This window comes from Chrysochloris asiatica, unplaced genomic scaffold, assembly GCF_000296735.1.
Source record: "Chrysochloris asiatica unplaced genomic scaffold, ChrAsi1.0 scaffold00003, whole genome shotgun sequence".
In the NCBI taxonomy this organism is placed as follows: domain Eukaryota; kingdom Metazoa; phylum Chordata; class Mammalia; order Afrosoricida; family Chrysochloridae; genus Chrysochloris; species Chrysochloris asiatica.
The window spans coordinates 39,382,129-39,404,853 of record NW_006408521.1 but is presented as its reverse complement, the minus strand read 5'-3'; the positions used below and the strand labels follow the sequence as shown (position 1 = coordinate 39,404,853).

Genomic DNA, 22,725 nt, shown 5'->3' with positions numbered 1-22,725 from the left:
CCTTGAGGAGCCTGCTAGTTGTCAGTGCTGCTCTTCAGTCCCGCAGCAGCTTTCTCTCTCCTCAGCTCCCAGTCCTTCCATCATAGCAAGGTTCCCCATCCTACAGGCACCAAGGGTGAGTCAAGGTCAGAGGCCATTTCCTGGTTTTTATTTTTCTTGAGCCAATGTCACGCCTTAACAGAGAGGCCAACATCCGATTCTCACCAAAGCCCATACCAACTGCTGTTTTAGTTGCAGGGAGAGAACACGGCTGCTTCTGTTTTCATTTAAGTGGCTCAATACCACATTCAGGAGTCCTGGTGTGGCACTGTGGGTTAATGTGCCAGACTGCAAAGCAGTTTGAATTGCAAGGTTGGTGGTTCAAGCTCACCAGCTGCTGCTTGGAAACCTTATACAGGGTTGCTATGGGTTGGAACCAACTCAACGGCACTTTGCAACAATAACAACAACATACCACATTCATGGCCCAGAACAGAACCAGCCCTCACATTTCCTGAAATCAATGTGGGGACACTAGTTTGAGGGGAACTTATCAGAGCTTCCAAATGAAAGGTTCTTTTCCCTCTCCTCCAAAATTCATTTAATTGTATTTTAAAGCATGAATCTGGTGGCCTTCTAAAATCACTGAGCAGATGAACAAGTTATTCACCACAAGGGCCTTTTCTCAGTGATGGCTCCGCTGTAGGAAGGGGCTCACTTTTGAACTGATTACTTCTGGTGTCCCCTCTCCCAGACAGCAGGGGGGTGAAACCACCACACATCATGGGCTCTCTTTATTCAGGAGTTTCTGTTGAATCTTTTCCTTGGATCCATCTAGACGGATCTGTTAATATCTTATCAAGAATTTGAAGACTGTGAAAATCCCTGAGAAGTTGGATTTTATGAAAAGGAAATGACCCTTGGTATAAAAGGAGGGAGAGAGGGAAGGAGGAGGAAGAAGAGAGAAACGTTCACTGAAAGCTTGTGTGGGAGAAGGGAGGCAGCTGGTGGTCCTCAGTGGGCTGGACACACCACGGTGACCCACCAGGATGACCCAGCCCCTGGAGACACTGGAGGGACGTTTTAATGAGTCTCAGAGAACAAACCCAGCAATGTGCCCTTCCTTTGTTCTGCTGCCTTCCTGTATTTAGTTCCTTTCCTAGAGGGAGACCTGGAAAGCCCACCTCAGCAGGCCCTCCCTCCCACCTTCCAGCAGCTCAGCAGGGCTTCAGAACTTCTTCCTCTCAAAGTTGGGCACGATTCCACTGTCCTCAGGCCTGGGGCTGCCTGCCCCCTCCGCCTCCTTCAGGCCCTCCTCAGCCAGCTGGGACAAGTACTTCTGTGGTGGGAAGAGAGGAAAAGGGGCGGGAACAAGATCAGTAGTGACCAGGCTCAAGAGGAGAAAACAGGGCTGGGCCTGGCCTCCCTTTCCTATCATCTATGTCTGGTGGAACCCCCCTACACCCCAATCTGGAGCTGCAGGCTCCATACTAAACAACATGCTTCCTCCTTCAAGCAGTACATTCAGAAAAAGTAGAAAGTACAGATACAGATAGCAAACACTCCCATAACCCTTATCTGTGTCAAATGCTGTTCTAGCTGCCTTATTTATATACATGCATCTAGCCCTCACAACTCCAAAAAGAGACCGGGTCTCTAGGCAGGGTGTCTGCTCCTAGAGAGGGAGGGTGGAAGGAGAGAGGACTGTCCTACAGTAATTGTGAAAGAAGAAACCACAGTCTGACATCTGAGACTTTTAACAACCTGCTTCCTGCCAGGGCAGGCTCCCAGATTGAGTACTTTGGAGGTCCTGCCCCCTTTTTTTTTTTTAATGTGCCTATTTCTATGGTTAGGGGCTGCCTCCACGCCACCCCTGAAAACTCCCTGCTATAAGTAGCTGTGAAGCAAGCACTGGGCACCTGTCCAGGTGGCTGCTCTTGGTGCAGTGAGACAGACCAGGAAGCGGGCGGGCCCCAACTTGGGTCTTCTGTGCCAGGACAGGAATGCATAATGCAAAGAGCACTGGATTAGGAGTCAGAGTGGTCTAGGTCCATGGCAGTGATTAAGTGTACAGGCTTTGTTGTCAGACAACTTGGGTTCAAATCTTAGCTCTGACCAGGCAAATTATCCCACATCTCTGTAAAGGCATAAAGTACAGTCCTAATATGGAGCTCAAGGTCGGCAGTTCAAACTTAGCAGCAGCATCTTGAAACTCTATACAGGGTTGCTATGAGTTGGATTCGACTCCATGGCACGTCACAACAACAACTGCATAAGGTTACCATAACTCTAAAATCAGAAGTAAAGCTTAAAGCATTTAGCACAATGCCTGGCACACACACACAACACTCAGAGTCCCTGGATAGTGCAAACAGTTAAACAGCACTTGGTGGCTAACTGAAAGGTTGGTAGTTCAAGTCCACTCAGAGGTACCTCAGAAGAAAGACCTGGTGATCTAGTTCTACTACCAAAAAAAAATAAAAATAAAAATAAACTCAGCCACTGAAAACCCTGTGGTGCACAGGTCTGTTCTGACACTCATGGGGTTGTCATGAGTCAGATGAGTCAGAGTTGACTTGACGGAAACAGCTTTTTTTTTTTTCTTTTTTTTTGAAACTGGTTTTTAAGTTAGCCATTATCATCAGTGTTACCAGTCATGATTTTGAGAAGTTCAGTCAACCACTCCCAGCCTCGTACTTCTCACTGGTTAGACCGAGTCCCCTCTGTCCTTTTCTATTAAACACACCATCCTTAATACCTACATGCACTCAGTGAGATGGACTGACAAAGTGGCAGCAACAGTGGGCTCAAACCTGGCAGTTGTGAGGATGGTGCAGGACCGGGCATTCTGAGGGTCCACCAAGGCAATGGACCCTGGCAACTGGCGGGCTCTAGGAAAGAGCCTGTGTGTGGCTGCCAGAGTCCAGCATGGCAGGGAGAGAGTGGGGCCGGGTTTCTCCAGTGCCTCAGGCTCACTGCTAGTCCTCTTGTTGAGTGTCATCCAGTTGGTTCTGACTCATACAGCAAAACTGCCCTGTTGGGTTTTCATGGTTGTAATCTGGTGTGGCGCTGTGGGTTAATGCACTAGATTGCAAAGCGGTTTGAACTGCAAGGTCAGCGGTTCAAGCTCACCAGCCACTCCTCGGAAACCCTATTATTGTTGTTGTTATGTGCTGTGGAGTCGGTTCTGACTCATAGTGGTCAGAATCGACTCAATAGCATTTCACAAAAACAACAATCTTAACAGAAGCAGTTCGCCAGGCCTTTCTCCAGAGGAGCAGCTAGCTGAGTTCAAACTACCAACCTTTTGGTTAGCAGCAAGTGCTTAAGAGTTGCACCCGCAGTAGAGGGAAAATATGGCTGAGGTAGGTCTTAAAGTGGGTGAGCATGCTGGGGGCATGTGTGTTCTTTTCCAGGAACGGAGCCATGCAGGCCTCAGGCTTGTTAGCGTCACCTGCTGTTCTCAGGTCTGGAGCAGGTTCTCTCAGCAGTGGGCACACAGGGGTTTTGAAGTGACAATGGGGGCTCCCCTGACCCTACCCTAAGGCCTCCTAGTGGGTGCTAAGTTTATCAGTTGCCGGACTTTGGTATCAGCCAGCACCTGTTGCTCTAGTCTAGATTCTTCACTTTTCACACGAGCAACTTGGGGTGGGGTGGGCAAGGCTGTGGGACAGAGGCATTCTGTCAAGGCCACTGACAGAAACCCTATCTGGGAAGCTTGTGGTAGAGGCTCCAGCTCCCCAACAGGTGTGCTTGGAAAACCAGAACTGGGTCTGGCCAGCAGAGGGTCTGCATTTGAGAAGTCTGCTGGGGGTAGAAGGTAAGTCTGCCTGGAGGCCTGGCCAAGAGCACGGAGCAGCCCATTGCCCTGGGGGGCAACACTGAATTTGGAGTTACGAGGCCCTGGCAAGTTCTGCTTCTTCCTAACTCCCTGGATGACTTTGTGTGATCTCCTGGGAAATCAGGTAAGAATATGGGATGAGATAAAAGGTTCTCACACTGAGGTTATCAGAATCAACTAGAATACTTGTTTAAAAATGCAGATCCCCAGACGCAGCCCTAGAGAGAATGTATGAATAGGATGAGGCCCAGGAAGCTGCTTAAAAGGACACCAGCTGGCATGAGGACCAAGGTTTAGGAAAACTTGAAGCAGATGATCTCCAAGACTCCTTCCAGCCCTGAGATTCCATGGGCTCATCCTGGTGTGTGTGTGTGTATGTGTGTGTGTGTGTGTGTATGTGTGAGAAAGAGAGAGAGAGAGAGAGAGAGAGAGAGAGCAGGGTTGGCAACTGCCATCAGCTGACTCTGTGGAGTCCAATTTGAACTGGATCTCTAAGACCCCTTCCAGCCCTGCCGTTCTCTGGGTTCATCCTAGGAGTAGAGAGTGGAGGGGGTGGTGGTGGTAAGGTGGGAGTGGTGGTGGGGCAGATAGCTGGTGGGTACATAAGTGTGGGTGAAGTTGTCTTCAGGGCAGACAACTATTTTGTGGCCAAGTCAGACTCTCACTGCCCTCCCCCAGGCGAGGTCAGCCTTGGTCACAGAGTGTTTTTTTCTCTGGAGGGAAATCAAGAGGCTTAACTGACCTGGGTTACGTCATAGTCAGTGACAGGCCCTCGCAGATGGTAATCCAGGCCATAATTGCAGGTCTCATTTTGCAGGGCAGTTTAAGAGAGTGAAAATGATGAGGAATCAGGTGATCTATCTAGTCCCAGGTCCAGTAACTAACTCACTCACTGCATGGCCTGGCACACACTGTACCTTTTCTGGGATTCAGTTTCCTCCATTGTAAAGTGTGGGAGTCGGTCCACATCTGGGTGTCTTAACTAAGAGTTATTAATTCAGATAGTTTTGAGAACTTTCCCAAATTATATATTCCAGGGCCCCATCCTACTGAATCTGACCTAGTAGATAATTTTGAAAAACATCCCTGGTTGAGAATCTCGGAACCAGGGTAAGGTAAAATCCCCAATGAATAGTTTTCTTCTCTTCCAGATAGAGCTGGTGAAAAGGGATGGAGGATGTTGAGATAGGATTCTATAATTCATTTGTTAGTAGGATTAATTGTGATTGTCACAACTGTAATTGTAGAAGATATGTAATTAAAAGGGGGGAGGGTAGTTACTCATTTCAGGAACAGAGGATCTCACGATCATCAAGAAGGAAGAGCATGAGTGGAGCGTGAGATACTACCTATAAAATCAGTGACAGCAGAGATGGTGGCAGAGATGACGGCATGCAGAGACAGAGCAGCTGTAAGCTCTAGGCCCATGGACTGAATAAGGGTGGGTGTCTGTGGGTAGGACACTAGCTGGCAGAATGTGCCCTTGGGACATTTACACGAATAAATATTTTTGTTTTGTATGTGTACATCAAATATTTTTGCCTTGTTCATTTGTGAAACATAAGATGTAGGATAAATTGTTGAAGGAAGGGGATTGTAATCACTGAGATGAAACAAAGAGTGCAATTTGTTGAATGTAAAGCTGATGATCTTATCTGTAAACCTTCACTCAATTCACAAGAAAAAAAAAATGTTCTTTTAAAAAATTGGAAGAGACCCTGCAGTAGCTCTTTTTCTCTGAGGCAATTCAAAGACCCAGTGGTCTTAGCAGTAATGACTAACTGAAGTTCAGACAGAATTGGCCACCACTGTGGGCTTCCCAAGTTGAGGTCAAACGATTCTGATGCTATCGATGTATTCAGATATTTTACCTGTGAGACTCTGAAATAGTGTGCATTTTGTTAAATGACTAAATGCTAGCCTATCTGTGGCACTGTAGGATAAGCACTGGACTGCTAACAGCAAGGTGAGTGATCCAAACCCATCAGCCACTCCTTGGAAATGCTATACTGGGTCGCCGCTATGAGTCAGAACTGACCCGAAGAAATGTAACTACAACAACAACAGTGTATTGTTGTTGTTAAGTGCCGTCGAGTCGGTTCCGACCCATAGCGACCCTGTACAGGGTTTCCGAGGGTGTAAATCTTTACGGGAGTAGAAAGCCTCCTCTTTCTCCCGCGGAGCGGCTGGTAGTTTCGAACCGCTGACCTTAAGGTTCGCAGCCCGATTCGTAACCACTACGTTACCAGAGCTCCTTACCAGAGATTAATTATGAAAACCACATTCTAGTGGATATTAGCTAGGTATCTTAAGGAGGGCTTTGAAAAGTTCATGCAAAATTCAATTACCTTTTAATTCCCATTTTTCCATGAACTTTTTGAAGCTCCCTCATCTATTAGAAAATATATCACCACATTTCATTTAGTCTAAGACACTTAAATAAAAAAAAGTCTCACTCATTAAACTCATTGTTAAGTGCCATCAAGTCAGTTCTGACCCATGGTGGCTTAAGGTTTCCGAGGAACAGCTGGTGAGCTTGAACCACTGATCTTGTGATTCAAACTGACTTTGCAGTCTAGTACTCTAACCTGTGGGAACTGACTCCGACTAGATGGCACTTAACAACAACAACAACAACAACTCTAACCTGTAGTACCATATTAAACTCATTAACAGCTCTAAAATAGAGATGTGTTTTACAGTCAACGGTGTTGTTGTTGTTGTTAAGTACCATGGAGTCAGTTCTGACTCATAGTGACCCTGCAACAGGGTTTCCAACGCTGTAAATCTTTACAGGAGCAGAAAGCCTCATCTTTCTCCCATGGAACAGCTGGTAGTTGCAAACTGCCAACCTTGAGGTTAGCAGCCTGATTCGCATCACTGTTCAATTTGCAACATTTAGGAGGAGGTAAAAAATACTATTATATCTTATAACTGTTGTATCTTATTTCTGTTGTGCACAGGAGCACTATGAGTCGGTACAGACTCGATGGCACCTAACAATAACAACAACATAACTGATGGTGGTTTAGATTAGAAAAAACATGGTAGGCAGGGCATTTTTAATATGTTACTTTTCAATCCTCGGGTTGTTGATTTATTTATTGTGTGTCCCCTGAGCTAGAATGAAAACTCCATGAGGACAGGGACTTTTGTCTGTGTTTTTCACTGTTGTACCCCCAGTGTCTAGAACAGTGTCTAGTATAGAGTATGCCTGTGATGAATATTTGCTGAGTGAATGAACAATTACATGGAACCTAAGTGTGGGCTTTATTCCAGTAAACAGGGCAACAGAAACATGGACAATATCTGCATTCAGAAGAACCAGGTCTTTTGGAGAGGGTCCCTCCCCACTTTAACCCAATCACTGGCCAGGTGAACACTAGCCCTACTCTCAGGCTAGAAGGGGAGGCAGAGATAAAAACAAGCAAACAAAACAAATACTCAAATAGAATAGAAAGCTCTCATTGGTAACATAGAGACGATGCTCTAAGAACTACTGGGAGGAGCAGCCTGGTGAGTGACTCTGTGCAGTGGAAGGAGATGGAAACTCACAGAAGCAGAGAGAGGAATGGGCTGCTTGGGGAATGGCAAGTAGCCTAGGTCTTGAAAATGGGAGCAGAAACAGAGGCAAGCAGGACTAGGGCTTCCAGGGAGCCTGAAACCTGGTTTGAGCATGGAGGCTGGGGAGCCACCTGGGGTCCTAGGCAAGGAGTCTGTTACCTGTAAGTTCCTGTAGTGAACAGCACTGCGGCAGTGACTCATCTTCGCCATCTCCTCACTCGTGTAGAACAGCCCACACAGCTTGCAATAGAACCCAGTCCTGGGTACCACGAACTCCATCCCTGGGGAGATTGGGGGATGGACCAGCAGGCATTAGGAAGGCAGTGGGAGGACCCTGTGGCTTGGGTGGAAACGGGAGTGACCGGCTCCAGCCCTCACTCACTGTTGACTTTGGCTAGTTACCGAGTTTCTCCCAGCCTCAGTTTCCTCATTTTCAAAACAGGATCAAGAGACTAGCACCTACTTCATTCATAAGTGGTTGTGAATATAAGGGAAGGGCTCTGAGAAACAGGGTGGAGGGCAACTGTCCTGTGGGATCTAGGACTTGCAGACTGCTTCCAGGGAACATAAGAGTAAGAAAGTCCTCCCAATTTCTTACATTATTATTAGTTGGATTTCATTTCTCCACCCTGTATCTCTTTCTGGCTGACATGGCTGATGTTCCGGAAGAATTCGCTCAGTTTTGTTTATTTTAGAATTATTTTCATTAAAGAAAAAAATTAAAAACAAATAAAAATGAGGAAAAATCACCCAGAGTCATGCCAACACAAATATTTCCTTTTACACTATTTATCTATACATAGGATGTGTGTATGTGTACACACACACTCTCTCTATATATACACAGTATAAGGGTAAGTAAAAAGGCCTTCTTACCAGGGTGCCAGTTCATACTTGTGTGGGTTTATTCCAAACAAAATGTGTTTAAAAATCAGTAGTTGGCTGCAGACAAGTTCACTCAGTGGTATACTTGTCCATTCCAAATAGGGGAATCTGCAGGGCCAGTTAAATTCAAGGAAAAAAAGTCAGCTCAGAAGGTTATAGTGACTGTTTTTTGGCATTCCCAAGAGGTCATCTTGATAGAGTCTTTTCAGAGGACACAGGATGAGCGTGGAGATTATTGTGAAGAAGTTTCAAGAAAACAGAAAAAAAACTACGGGGGGGGGGGGGGGGTTGAGCGCGGGAAGGCCAGGAAAGTCGTGCTGAGGTTTTTTGTTTTTCCCATCATCATGACAAGGCATCTGCTCATTCCTCAAGGGTAGCAAAGGCATCCAATAGAAATTTCCTTGGGAAGCCGTACCCCATCTGATCCTGTCCCTTCAGACTTCATTTTGTTCCCCAAATTCAAAGAACACTGAAAAGGAACACCATTTGAGTCCCTTGAGGGTGCCAATGTTGTATTCTCAAGGAGCTCAGAATTCACTGGGAAAGGGTTGATTCCAACTCCTAACTCACAATGACCCTATCCTGTATGGCAAGAGTACGCTGCCCTTTGGGTTTCTAAGACTAGATCTTCATGGGGGCAGAGCAGCCTCATCGTTCTCCATGGAGCAGCTGGTGAGTTTGAACTGTTGACCTTTGGGTTAGCAACCCAATGCACATCCCACTATACCACTAGTGCCTTCGGAAGTATATAGACCTAAATGGAGAACATGTTGAGAAACAATAACTTCACATTTTGATATTTTTGTCTAATAAAGGTTTCTAGGGTTTTGTAGTAATACTTTTTGACCTACCCTTGTATACATACATATATGTACACACACTCACATGCATACACACGTATAAGAGGGGGCTTCAAGGAGTCCTTGGAAAAATGGAATTGAAAGATAATATGCCCTGGTGTGATGCCGTAGGATAAGCACTGGACTGCTTACTGTAGGCTGATGGTTCAAACCCACCAGCTGCTCTCCAAAACCCAATACAGGCTCTCTATGAGTCAGATTTGGCCATATGTAGCAGGATAAGGGGCTCAGAGAAGGACACACAGAGGAACACAATGAACAGAACAAAACATCAGCCAGTCCGGCGCCATCTTTGTGGTCCTCGGTATTACTGAACCCATTGTTGTGTCCACGGTGTACTCCCCAGCCTACATAGCTTGTCTTCCAGCACTCCATCAGAGAGTGTTCTATTGTAGCCCACAGGCTTGTCATTGGCTGGTTTTAGATGTGGATTGCCAGGACTTTCTTCCTAGTCTGTCTTAATCTGGAAGTTCTGCTGAAACCTGTCTGCCATGGGTGAGCCGGCTGGTATATGAAATGCCAGCAGCACAGCTTCCAGCATCATAGCACATGCAAGTCACCACAATAGAACAAATGGACAGCCAGGTGGTGGGCATAAGCAATGGGTGGGAAAAATCCCCAAACAATTGGTAACTTGTCTTAGAGCTCCTGGGAGTTGTTGTGGGCACTAAGACAGCCATACCACCAGTTCAGGACGCTTCTGGAATTTGAGGGGAAGCAAGACAAAACTGCCACAGCACTGACAAGCCGTGGAGCTACTTGGTCTTCCCAATTTCCAGACTCTATTAAGTACGGTAATTAAAGCTGCATTTGACTTCTAATAATAGCTCCTGGGTGAGGGTAATTATAACTCCATCGTCCCAGTAAACCTAGGATGGATGAATGGGGAACTCGTGTTTAGCAGGTGATGGTGCTCAGTCCTGGGAAGAGGAGGCCTTGGCAGGCCCACAGAGTGGGTGTGTACCCTTCCCAGTTCCACGTCCACTCCAGCAATAGCCTTTCTCTGGACAACAAGACCTGGCCTTCCTCCTTCCTAACGGTGCACTCAGTCCTCAGAATTCCTCGTTTCCCCTTCCTGCTCTTCTACTCTAGCAGTCTCTCAGCAGCAGTGACTGATCCTGGAAGGAGATGGAGGACGCAGCTACAGGGAGAGGAAGCACAGTAGGTCTCAATAAGTACATTTCATGAACAAACAAACACAAATGTTGTTGTGTTGTTAAGTGCTGTCGAGTCCGTAGGATTTCGGAGGAGCAGCTGGTGAATTTGAATTGCCAACCTTGTCCAGTGTTGTAGTCCAGTGTTGATCCTACAATGCCATAACAGGACCCCAAGTAAAAGCAATAGACAAACCTTACTAAGTATCTTCTCTTGGTCAGGGGCCTGGTATGGTGCTGTAGGATAAGCACTGAACTGTTAACAACAATGTAAGCAGTTGAAACCCACCAACCACTTCTCAGAAACCCTAAAGAGGGTTGCTATGATTCGGTACCGATTCAACTGTACTTTACAACGGTAATTGGTAGACATTGGGAGTCCCTGAGTGGTGCAAATGGTTAAGTATTTGGTTACCAACTGAAAGGTTGGAAGTTCAAATCCACCCAGAGGAACTTTGGAAAAAAGCTTGAAATTCTACATTTGAAAGATTACAGTCCTTGAAAGTGCCCTGGAACCCAATTCTATTCGGATACACATGGGTCATCTTGAGTTGGAACTGACTTGATGGCAAAAGTTTTCTTGTTTTTGTTTTGTTTTTTGGGGTGGGATATTGGAAGGCACCAAGTATTCATTTATTTAATTCTCAAAATAACTCTAAGAAGTAGGTAGCTATTATCATCCCTGGTTCACAGAAGAAGAAACTGACTTTGTCTTCTGGCACCTAGTCAGCGGGTAGGAGGGTTGGGATTTGAACCCAGCGGGGCAGATTCTAGTCTGTGATCTTCAGGACTACACAAAGCAGCCTTTCTTACACTGTGCCTCCTGAACTGGAAAAAAAGGTAGACAGAGCAAACTCGGATCAGAAATCCTGCATTCTGACCTGGACTTCCTGTGTGATCTTGAAGAAGTCGCTGGGGCTCAGCTGCTGATTCATTTGCATCTGTAAACTGTGGAGAACAGTAGCATGCCCTTCTTCAGGGAATCAAAAAGACAATGGGTTTCAAAGCTAACTGAAGACTGTAAATAAGTGTAATTTATACTAGTCCCAAACTGAAAACAACCCAAATGTCCATGAACAGGTGAATGGATAAACAAAACGTGGTACATCCATGTCCACACTGCAATAGTCCTCAACAATAAAATGGAACAAACTCCTGGTACACCCACAGAATGAATAAATCCCAAAGTAATTATGTGGCGTCCTGATGTGGCACTGCAGGATAAGCACTGGACTGCCAACCACAAGGTTCAAACCCACTAGCTGCTCCTCGGAAAATCTATACAGGATTGCTACACGTCCAAACCGACTCAATGGCCCTTAACAACAAAGAGGCAAAAAAGTACATACCATACCAGCTACTTCTCAGAAATCCTATATAGGGTTGCTATGAGTTGGAACTGGTTCGACGGTACAACAACAATTGTTGTTGTTGTTGTTAAGTGCCGTCAAGTCGGTTCCGACCCATAGTGACCCTGTACAGGGTTTCCGAGGGTGTAAATCTTTATGGGAGTAGAAAGCCTCATCTTTCTCCCACGGAGCGGCTGGTAGTTTCGAACCGCTGACCTTAAGGTTCGCAGCCCGATTCGTAACCACTACGCTACCAGAGCTCCTTACAACAACAACAATAATGCTCACTAATATTTAGTAACACAAAGCAGATCAGTGGTTGCCAGTAGGCTGCGGTACGGAGAAGGGAAGATTACAAAGGAGCAAGAAGAAACTTTTGAGGGTGATGGGTATGTTTACTAACTTGAATGTGATGATATTCTCAAAGGTGTGGAAATGTCAAAACAAACCAAATTATATACTTTTGATAGGCTCAATTGTTTGTTTGCCCATTTATACCTCAGAACTTTTTATTAAAGATACCATATTCCTGCTAACAGACTGGCGAAGATTAAAGAACTATAACATTCAGGGCTGGCAGGGGCATGGAGAAATGGGAATTTTTATACAAAGTGGTAGTGAGAACTGGTATAATTTTTGGAACGTAATTTAGTAGCAATCATGAAATTTAAAATGCAAATACATATGACCCTACAACTCCTTGGAGGTAGCAGAGCACAGAAGTTAAGAACATGGCTCTAGTCACATGACTCGAGTTTGCAGCTTGACTCTAGTCTTTGCCAAGCTTTAGCCTTGTGACCATGCATCTCAGGTTTCTAACCTGTAAAATAGGAATAAAAATATGACTTAATTTATAGAGGTCTTTGAGAAGATTCAACAAGACAAGAATGTCATATGGTAAATGATAAAAATGAAAACTTGGCTATTATAGCATTTTTATAATGGCAAAAAACAAAATAAACAAACTTCAAACAACTGAAATATTCATCAGTACAGAAATGAATTAGCAGTGTCTGGTACATCTTTAACATGGAATGGTGAGAATGTTCCAGCATGAAAAGATCTCTAAGAGCCATGTTAGGTGAAAAAAGCAAATTGCAGAACATTGTGTGTACAGTGTGATCTTGTTTTTATGGGAGGAAATTACCCAGCATGTGAAGCTGGGGAGAGACAGGAGGGAAGAGATAAAACTGTGAACATTCACTTCATATAGTTTTCGTTTAGTTAAAATAATCTTTTCAATTTTAAAAAAAGGTAATCTGATAAAATATATGTAACAAAAAATTGCCACTTTCACCATTTCTAAGTGGAGTTAATTACATTCATCATGTTGTGCAGCCTTCACCACTATACCACTATTCTAGTTCCCAAAATTTGTCATCACTCCAAACTGAAACTCAGTCCTCCTTAGGCAATATCTCCCTTCCCCAGCCTCTGGTACTCACTAATAAATTTTTGCCTCTATCTTTCATACTTTTCACAATAAAAACAAATAAATGAACAAAAAGGGCATTAATTATGAGGTAAGGCGCTCTGGTGACATAGCGGGTGACCTGTTGGGCTGCTTACCGAAAGGTCAGCAGTTCAAATCTACCAGTTATTCCTCGGGAGAAAGATGAGGTTTTCTGCTCTTATAACCAACTCCATGGTACACAGCCACCACCAACCAATTACAAGGTAGCAGAATTTATTCTGAATTTTTGCTTGTATATCTCAATTAAATGCCAAGTTCTTGGATGATAAGAGACTCGTGTTCCATTTCTTGGTTTCCCCAAAGTTCCCAGCACATTGCCATGTTCTCTAGTAAATATTTCCTGACTGCATGACTGAACCACGTGTCACAGCTTTCTTCTGAAAGTCAGCCTTTGCAACTGTCTTTTGGGGTTAAAACACCCAACAGAATGAAGTACTGAAGCATGGTACAGTGAGGAGAAAACATAAAAATGTGATGCTAAGTGGAGTCCTGGTGCGGTGCTATAGGATAAGCACTGGACTGTGAACCACAAGGCTGCCGGTTCAAACCTACCAGCTGCTCCTTGGAAACCTTATACAGCCTCACTATGGGTCAGAATGACTCAAAAGCACTTAAGAGCAACAAGTGAAGCCAAACACAAAAGACTACAGATTATGTCATTCCACTGAGATGAAAAGATCCAGAACAGACAAATCCATAGAGAGAGAAAGCAGACTAGTGGCTGTCAGGGGCAGGGGGAAGTGGGGAACTAGAAACAACTGCCTAAAGAGTGCTGGGTTTGCCCCTGGATTGATGAAAAGGTATTGGAGCTAGATTGAGGTTTTGCAACATCGTGAATGTACTCATTGCCTATGAACCCTTTAGAATGTCAATTTTATCTTAATAAAACAGAACCAAATAAAAAACATTCACTACAGTCATCTCAGTTCATTCAAAGGTCAGCATTTGTTCCTTTTTTTTTTTTTTTTTGTCCTAAGGGATGGATGTTGTGCTAATTTGCTCCTTAAGAAACAAAAGAAGGAAGTTTGCTCTCAAATCTAACTTCATAAAAATGGCACATTTAGAGGAAAGAAATAATAAGAGTATTTTTAAAGGAGAAGAGAGGAAAACAGAAACTTTGGGGGAGAAGATGACTGGCCCCTTCCCTATAGGAGGGTATCAGCCATCATCTAACTACGTTACCTGCTCTTTCTTGTCACACTTTCCCACCCAGACCCAATTCCCTCCTGCTGAGCAGCTCTATTCTCTTTTGTCTCCCTGCTTTGTCTTTTACAATTAATACAGACTCAAAGATGGGGGGGGTTTCATTGGGAGTTGTGGGGATGAGGGCAGAGTGGTGGTGTCTGAATCTCCTGGGAGACTTCCCCAAACTACCCAACCCTGAGATTTTGGCTAAACTCCCCTGTTTGAAGAGGAGCCCTCTCTGATTCTAATACTATCACCCTGCATCACCACCCTGCTGAAAACCACCAAGTTGACCCAATTCCAGATGGTGGATTGGGAAACTGACTTACCTGAGGGGACAATCACCCAGTAAATGAAGACAGAAGAGTACAGATCTGGTATCTGTCTGTCCAAAGCTCCCTGTGTCAACTACATAGGGTCTCCCCAGACACAGTCTACTCACCATCACTACTAGCTCAGAGAAGCTGGATTCTCAAAGAGGAAGAATGAGGTATTGTTTACGGCAGGACAATGGCAACGATGGGAGGAAGACAACAGCAGAAGAGGTTTGTTTCTCTTTCTGTTGACTTTGTGGAGGCCATGAGGCCTCTGCTTTCTGGCTTGAATAGGGGCTGAGCTTAGAGGCTCAGTGTGGCCAGGAAAACAGCCTCCCCAGACAGGAGAGCAAGATCCTCTTAGCTCTGGGTTCCAGGGCCGTGGTGTTCTCTAAAGGTCTGGCCACATGGGGCATCTGGTCTTTCAAGGGAGACTGAAATTGCAGCACCTTGCAAATGTAAGTTATTGCATCAGATATGAAAAGCGACAACAATAATGGCAAATGACAAAAAGTCGACTCATGCTTAGATGTTGCTATAGAACCACCATTTTCTGAAGCTGAATTCTCAGGAAGAGTGGTGGATTTCACTTACCTAGAGGAATGCTAAGTTCACTGAACACATCCTCTGGTTCCCAGGAAGGCAGAGAAAGGGGCTGTTTCAGCTCCACTTCAGTGTATTCTGGTGACCTTGTGTCCAGGGATTTCATTTCCATGTACCTGGAGTTTTCTGAAAAACAGGAGCCAAGGCAAAGAACTAAAGGAACACAGTATGCCTCAAAGAAATCCTGCAATTCGGATCCCTATACTACCATGAGTTCAAGATTATCACTTGGGCTGCTTAATAACATGAAACTAGGAAAATCACTACTAATTAGAGCCAAAGCACCACAATGAGGCGTTTTCCACTGCTGAAAGGATGCCACACCGAGTAAAACTTGGCAAATTAGTGCATTCAGTCCAGGGGGAATGGATTTGGATAGCTTCCATTGGGATGATCCACCCCACACCCTCAAGTCAGTAGCATGTCATCCCTGCAGCCAGAACCATTCTGAAAGTACAAAAACTGTGCTGACATCTTGGGAATACGGAGGCTGGTGAGGCAGTGCCATTCGACCCCAAGCTTGTCAAGCAGTATCATTAACTGTGAATGCCAAACACTGGGTAAGGTCAACAAGCCACTCACATCAATGTGTGTTGAGACTAAAATGACAAAATCAAAGGGGGTTCAATCAGGGCAAGGTGACAGTTTAGTTCCTCCTTTCTCCTGCCTTCCACAGAACCAGCCCGGGCCTCTGGGTTTCTCTAGCAACCAGAAGGCAGTTCATGGCTCAGTTTCCATGGAGACCCAGATTCACACAGGTGAAAAAAACAGCTCCAAGATCAGAGTTACTGGAGAAAACCCTAGCCTCTGACCACCACAGAGCACTGTATTTCTTATTGAAGACATGCCCCTCAATTTTCTGCCAACTGCCTCTTGTCCCCTTTCTTTTAGTCTCTGGTACACACTGCAGGTTTTCCTTAGAATAAATCTCGAAGTGTTTTCTAAGTGAGAATAATAAAGACTACTAGTGTTCCTTCCCTGCGCCTTCCCCCTCCCGTAACCCTGGATGGATCTGACTCTCCATTTGGCAGATAAGACCTGGCTTAGTCTATTTTAAACTCTCTTTCATGATGTCATAGTGTCGGGCCTGGACACAACATCACCTCTGAGGGAGGCAGAGGAGATCCCAGGACACGATTCACTGCCAGACCCTGGAGATCAATGGGTCTGAGGTAGTAGAATGGGGAACCCTCCTTTGGGAACCCCTCATCCTTGGTCCTCGCACACTCCAGTTCCATGCCTCAGGCCTCACAAAATACGTCTGGGTGGTCTTCAACCTTCAGACATGAGAACCTGCTGACTGATCCCACTCATTTTGCTGACAACTCAAGTTCACTTAGGTTGTCAGAATCTCTGTGGTCTCCCATAAATTCTAACAACACTGTCCTATCTAAGTTTATGTCTGAAAATTTTCAGCTTCCTGGCTGATTTCCTTTATATCATTCTCCTAAAGTAGAGGTTGTTGTTGTTAAGTGCCGTCGAGCTGGTTCCGACTCATAACAACTCTGTATAGGGTTTCCAAGGAGCAGCTGGTGAGCTTGAGTCAGTAACCTTGTGGTTCAAACCAACTTTGCAATCCAGCGCATTAGCCCATAGCGCCATACCAGGACACACCAAATCGGGGTGGCGAACCCTTTTTCTGCCAAAATTTACAATATCAATTGTGGGCCATACAAAATTATCAACTTAAAAATTAGTCTGCTATATTTGGTCAAACATTTAATTAACTCAACCCTAATGGAGCTCTGGTAGCGTAGTGGTTACGAATCGGGCTGCGAACCTTAAGGTCAGCGGTTCGAAACTACCAGCCGCTCTGTGGGAGAAAGATGAGGCTTTCTACTCCCGTAAAGATTTACACCCTCAGAAACCCTGTACAGGGTCGCTATGGGTCGGAACCGACTCGATGGCACTTAACAACAAATGGAGCTCCGGTAGCGTAGTGGTTATGAATCAGGCTGCTAACCTTAGGGTCAGCAGTTCGAAACTACCAACAGTTCCGTGGGAGAAAGATGAGGCTTTCTGCTTCTGTAAAGATTTAAAGCCTTGGAAACCCTGTACAGGGTCACTATGAGTTGGAACTGACTCCACGGCACATCACAACAACAACAACGTGTGTGGTGCTGTGTGATAAAGCACTGGACCAAAAGGTCAACTTGAACCACAAGATAGGCGGTTCAAACTCCCCAGCCGCTCCTTGGAAACACTATATGGGGTGGCTGTGAGTTGGAACTGACTCGATGGCACTTAACAACAACAATGACAATGTGATGGCTGGAAATGTTGCTGCCTTGGCAGGGCCAGACCAAATGATTTTGAGGGCCTTATATGGCCTGTGAGATGGACGTTCCCCACCCCTGCCCTAAATGCTCTAACGGTTTTGCCGGGCTCTTAGAAGATTGCCTCTAAGTTTCTTTCTGCACTGGCTGAAATGCTGTGGAAACCTTACTGGTATCCGTTTCAGCCTGCACATGCCCGTATGCTTTAGGTGAGCAGTGGTCTTGATCAACCCAACCGTATATGAGAAAAGGGAGGTAGTTACCCTGGGTCACTCCTCCTTGGCAAGCCTGGCTTTGGAGGTCGTTTTCAGTGGCAGGGCTGGCTTTCTCCTCCAGAGCGCTGCCTTCACAAGCCCCATCTTCGGGGGTCTCCCTGGCCATGTCATCGAGAGCTGGGCTAGGCTGCTGGGCCCTCTCCTCTGCTGGCTTGGGGGAAGACATTTGCTGGACTGCAGGGTCCGGACGAACCTCTGCGTCTGCTCCCGTGGCCTCCTTCTCGTAGCAATCTGAAGCCGTCAGTGAGTGGCCTGTTTCAAATTCAGCTGGCTTCCGCTCAGCATCCCGATTTAGGCCTAGTGTTTCCACGTCCATGTCACCCGGGCAGCTCCCGGAAACAGAAGGCAGTTCTTTGACTGACTTGATGTTGATTTCTGGAGCCCCAGTATCCATACTCTTGACTCCTTCCTTGGCCAAGTCCAGGTCTAAGGTGTCTGTCCCACCAGGGCATGTTTCTGGGCAGGGTTTGTCTCTCTGGTCAATGAGCACAATTTCTTCCAGCTCTGGGATGTCCGGTTCCATGATAAAATCTTCTTCCCCCACCTCATCTACAGTGACCAGCTCCTCCATGTTGGTGGGATACCAGCTCTCCCCCTCTGCCTCACTTTCACTGTCACAATCTTGTTCCTGTACACAAATGCAGAAAGGCGGTCAGGGGATGATTAGGAATGAGTTCTGCTATTCACCCAGAGGGTGCATGCAAATCTTGACCACTAGGACCCTTCAAAGCAGAGAGATCCCGAACATTCTTCTAGCTGGGAGCAATTACTGGGTAGTTAGTAGCTATAAACCACAGAAGTCCAACATCACTGACTCAGCCTTAGTCTGATGCTCAAAACCACACAGGATTTAGAATAAGCTCTTAATGCTTAATCCATCATGTTTAAAGTCACTCAAAGAATTTCAACTCCCAGCACATTGTAAATGTTCAACAAATAGTTTTTGAATGAATGAATGATTAAGCTATAAACTCTAGATAAATCAGGTTGTGATCTCTCAAGTACCCTCTTTCAGCAAGGGTGCAACTTCCATAGTCATGGAGCAGACTTGGCCCCTCCTGAAACTTTCCCCTTGATGTCCCCAGCAACCTACAGACCCAGCAGACAGATTTCACAGATCAGCTTCCCTGCTGGTGATAGCCATTTCTCCCGCCTCCCCTGACCGGAAAGGCACGAAGCTGGCCATGGCCCAAGGACATTTATTTATTTTTTTTCTATGGCAGTCCCAGCCCAGGAAGACTAAAGCTGAGTTTTTCATTTTAATTAAGTAAAATAATCTTTACAAGAACAATGGATGTCTTGTTAATCCCAGGGTCTGGGCCTGCCCAGGTCAGGGCCCCCACTCAAGAGCCCAAAGTCCCCGAAGGAACTGCTGGTCTATTTCGGGAGCCTGGCTCTGAAGCCTGGGTCTTTTTTGAGTCCATGTTTTATCTTACGAGGCACAGTCAAGTTCACAGTGTATGAGGCAGAGTCCAGGCATGTGGGCAAAGTCTGCCTCAGTAAAAACTGTGAAGCTCCTAGGTAAAAGTTATTCCCTCAAGAAATGCTGGGAGGATTGGCCCATTGATGGAGCCACTGTGGGTCTCGGACACAGTCCACTCCGTGGGTCATCACTAAGCAGAATGGGGACTCCTAAGACATGGTCCCCAATGACTGTTGTGCAGATGTGGCTAAACTGCTGGCATCTGGACAAACTACCTTCTTTTTCCTGGTATTTTCTGGATCCAAGGCCTCTGTTCCCTTCTGCCTGCCCAATGATTGGGGGCTATCTTCCATTCCAGCCTTAAAAAAGGAAGGACAGAACAAAGCAAACAACATTGAACAATGGCTGAAGGCGCACCAAGGAAAAAATAATGCTATCAAACACAGTAGTCAGATGCATACCCCATACAGCCTTTCCTTTAGCCTCACAAACTCCCGAGGCAAATCGTATTATATTTTCATCTCACAGATGAGAAAGAGAGGCTCAGAAAGGTTAAGTAATTGGGCCAACGTCACACAGTCAAATGGAGACAGAGCAGTGGCTAAAAGGCTGGCCCAGTGTCTTACAGGGAGAGGGTGAACTGGTATTTTTGTAGCTGTGAAATTCTGTGGACAATGAGGGTGAGCAGAAGAGGCAAAGGGTAGATTGGCTTGTACAGGTTCAGACCCCGGGATTAGCTGTCATCCTGGTGATATCTCTCCAACAGACCTGCCTCAGACATACAAAAGAACAAACCACTATGGGTAGGAAGCTACCCCTCTCACCTCTCTGTTGCCTTATCTGGCCTAGATAGAGCTACAGCCCAAACCCGAAATCTCTTCCACTCTCTGCTTTTAATTAAACCCCTCATGATAATAATACCCATGGTTATGAAATATAACAGCTGAAAGCTGCTTGGTTGAGAATTCCGTTCTCTAACCAGGGGCTGGAGTCCTGGAAAGGCATTGTAGGATAAGCACTGAACTACAAGGTTGGTGGTCGCTATGAGTTGGAACCAACTTGATGGCACTTAACAACATCGATCAGGGGCTGAGAGGCGTGTGTGGTTTAGTGGTCGAACGTTCTGCCTTCCATGCAAGAGACCCAGGCTCCTCATGCACAGTGGAAGGTTGCATGTTGCTATGATGCTGAACAGGAGTTTTCACACTAAGAAAGACTAGCAATAAAGGCCTGATAATCTACTTTAGAAACGCAGTCAGTGAAAACCCTATGGATTACAACAGCCCAATTTGTAACCGATCATGGGGAGGGCACAGGACCTCGCAGAGTTTCGTTCCGTCAGCCACGAGGATGACTTGAGTTAACCTGACAGCAGTTAACAACGATCGGGAGTTTGCTAACTCTAGTCTGAAGCCGTATCTGGCCCTCTGCCTAGCGCTGCATGGTCCAGAGCTTAGAGGTTTTTACATCTTTAAATAGTTACATTTTTAATGGTGCTATAAATACCTACTTAAGATTCTCAGTTTTGTTTCTTGGCCCCCAGAGCTTAAATTATTTTCTATCTGGCCTTTTGTAGCAAGCTTGCCAACCTCTGCTTTTGCAGTTTATGGGGGACATATCCCCATGACTAAAACTTTGGCCACCAAATCAATGACTCCCCTCAGGTTTCCTCAGAGACAAGTTACATTTTCTAGACATTTTTGGCTGAGGTTGTTTCAAAGTAAACAACTCAATTCTAGCTCTAGTTTCTTACAACTAGACACACACCCCTTCAACTGAGAAACAGCCAGCTGGGGCAGAAGCTCAGGGCCAACAGGTTTACCCAGTTATCGCCAGGCAGAACAGATAGTTCACGTCTTCAGGCCCTGGTTCTTTCCAGTGTTTGGAGCGGAAGATTCCACTGAGAAAGCTTTGCTAAAGTTTCTTAGTTTAGAGCAGCCACAAATGCCTTTTTAGCCATCAGCACCCACGGCTTCTACTAAAAGGTGACCACTTTTCTTTATTTTTGTCTCCCTGAATAAATTAGCCATGGCTCTCCCTCATCAAAATAAAGAATCCTTCCGTTTTCCTAGTTGTCCTTGTAGCTACGTGTCTAGGTTTTGGAGCCAACACCCTGCAGTTCAAGTGGGGAAGGCAGAGGGGGCCTTGCAGGATCTGAAGCTCCCAAACTATATGAGATCCTGCTCATCTTGACTGGGAGCACTTCTACGTGAGAGTAGCAGTTTAGGAGAAACCAGGCTTTGAGCCAGTTCGCCTAGATTCAAACCCCTGCTGAGCACATCTTTCCATCCAGATATACTGAATCTACATTTTAACAAGAGTCCCCAGGGGCTCTTATATATACCTTAAAATGGCGATTCTGACAATCATCTGGTGATCTTGTTAAAATGTAGCTCTGATTCAGAACTGTTGTTATTAAGTGGGTTCTGACTCATAGCAACCCAGTATAGGGTTTCTGAGTTGATTTAGAAAACCTGGGGTAAAAATAAACATTCTCAGTAGGGGGCTGGACTGGAATGAACCAACTGGAAGCCATGAGGGAAACAGACAAACGCAGCCAGTCCCAGCTGTCCATTCCAGTTCAACCAAGATATTAGATTGTTGTAAGCAGTGGGCTAGTGTCAAACTGCCTCTTGATTGGCATCCCAAGCTGCTATGTGACCTCCTTCCAAATCTCTCTCCTCAAGTTACCCAGAATGATTGTTCCAATATGTACAACCATACCTTCTCGCTTAAACATTCCCCTTGGTCATGGCTGGGCCAGGAGGCTCAGTGGATTGGCAGTTACGTAATGATGTAATAGCTGCCCCCACTGTCATCTGCTGTGATCAGCCCTGACCTGTTACAAATAGTCTGTGTTGTAAATCCTCACTCTTCTGATGTTAATGAGGCTGGATGCAATGTACAGGATTAGGTTGTGTTTTGAGTCCATCTCTTTTGAGATATAAAAGAGATTACACAAGCAAGAGGAGCTCAGGGGGAATCTACTAGCACCAACAAAGTGGAGCTGGGAGTGAAGTGTGTCCTTTAGACCTGAGGTCCCTGCAAGGTGTAACCCCTAGATCCTAGGAAGCTCCTAGGAAGACTGATGCCAATATGCATGGAGAAGGACATTCAGCTGCTGAAAGGAAACCAGGATCTTTCTCCAGAGTCAACTTAGAGAGAAAGCTTTCCCATGGAACTGAAACTCTGAATTTGGACTTCTAGCCTCCTAAACTGTGAGGAGCTCTGGTAGCGTAGTGGTTACGAATTGGGCTGTGAACCGCAAGGTCAGCAGTTTAAAACTACCAGCTGGTCCGTGGGAGAAAGATGAGGGTTTCTGCTCCCGTAAAGATTTACAGCCTCGGAAACCCTGTTCAGTGTCGCTACGGGTCGGAACTGACTTGACGGCACTTAACAACAACAAACTGTGAGAGTACATTTGTTGGTTAAAAAACATCCACTTATCCAATTAAAAAGTGGGCACAGGATATGAACAGACACTTCAGTAAGGAAGAGATCAGGGCAGCCAACAAACATATGAAGAAATGCTCACGATCACTA

The 22,725-nt window shown here is 45.6% G+C and overlaps 1 protein-coding gene across 1 annotated transcript in view; it reads right to left on the bottom strand.

Annotated features, from left to right (window-relative positions):
* Positions 1 to 1,207: 1,207 nt before the first annotated feature.
* The window catches only part of RBM20 (RNA binding motif protein 20), a 271,185-nt gene continuing 249,667 nt past the window's right edge, over positions 1,208 to 22,725 (bottom strand). Inside the window, exons 13-17 of the mRNA XM_006831482.1 lie at positions 19,458 to 19,541; positions 17,748 to 18,387; positions 15,200 to 15,334; positions 7,544 to 7,665; positions 1,208 to 1,318 (exon numbers count right to left, since the gene is read on the bottom strand). Of these exons, the coding sequence (XP_006831545.1) occupies positions 1,208 to 1,318; positions 7,544 to 7,665; positions 15,200 to 15,334; positions 17,748 to 18,387; positions 19,458 to 19,541 (1,092 nt within the window). The remainder of the gene's footprint in view (positions 1,319 to 7,543; positions 7,666 to 15,199; positions 15,335 to 17,747; positions 18,388 to 19,457; positions 19,542 to 22,725) is intronic.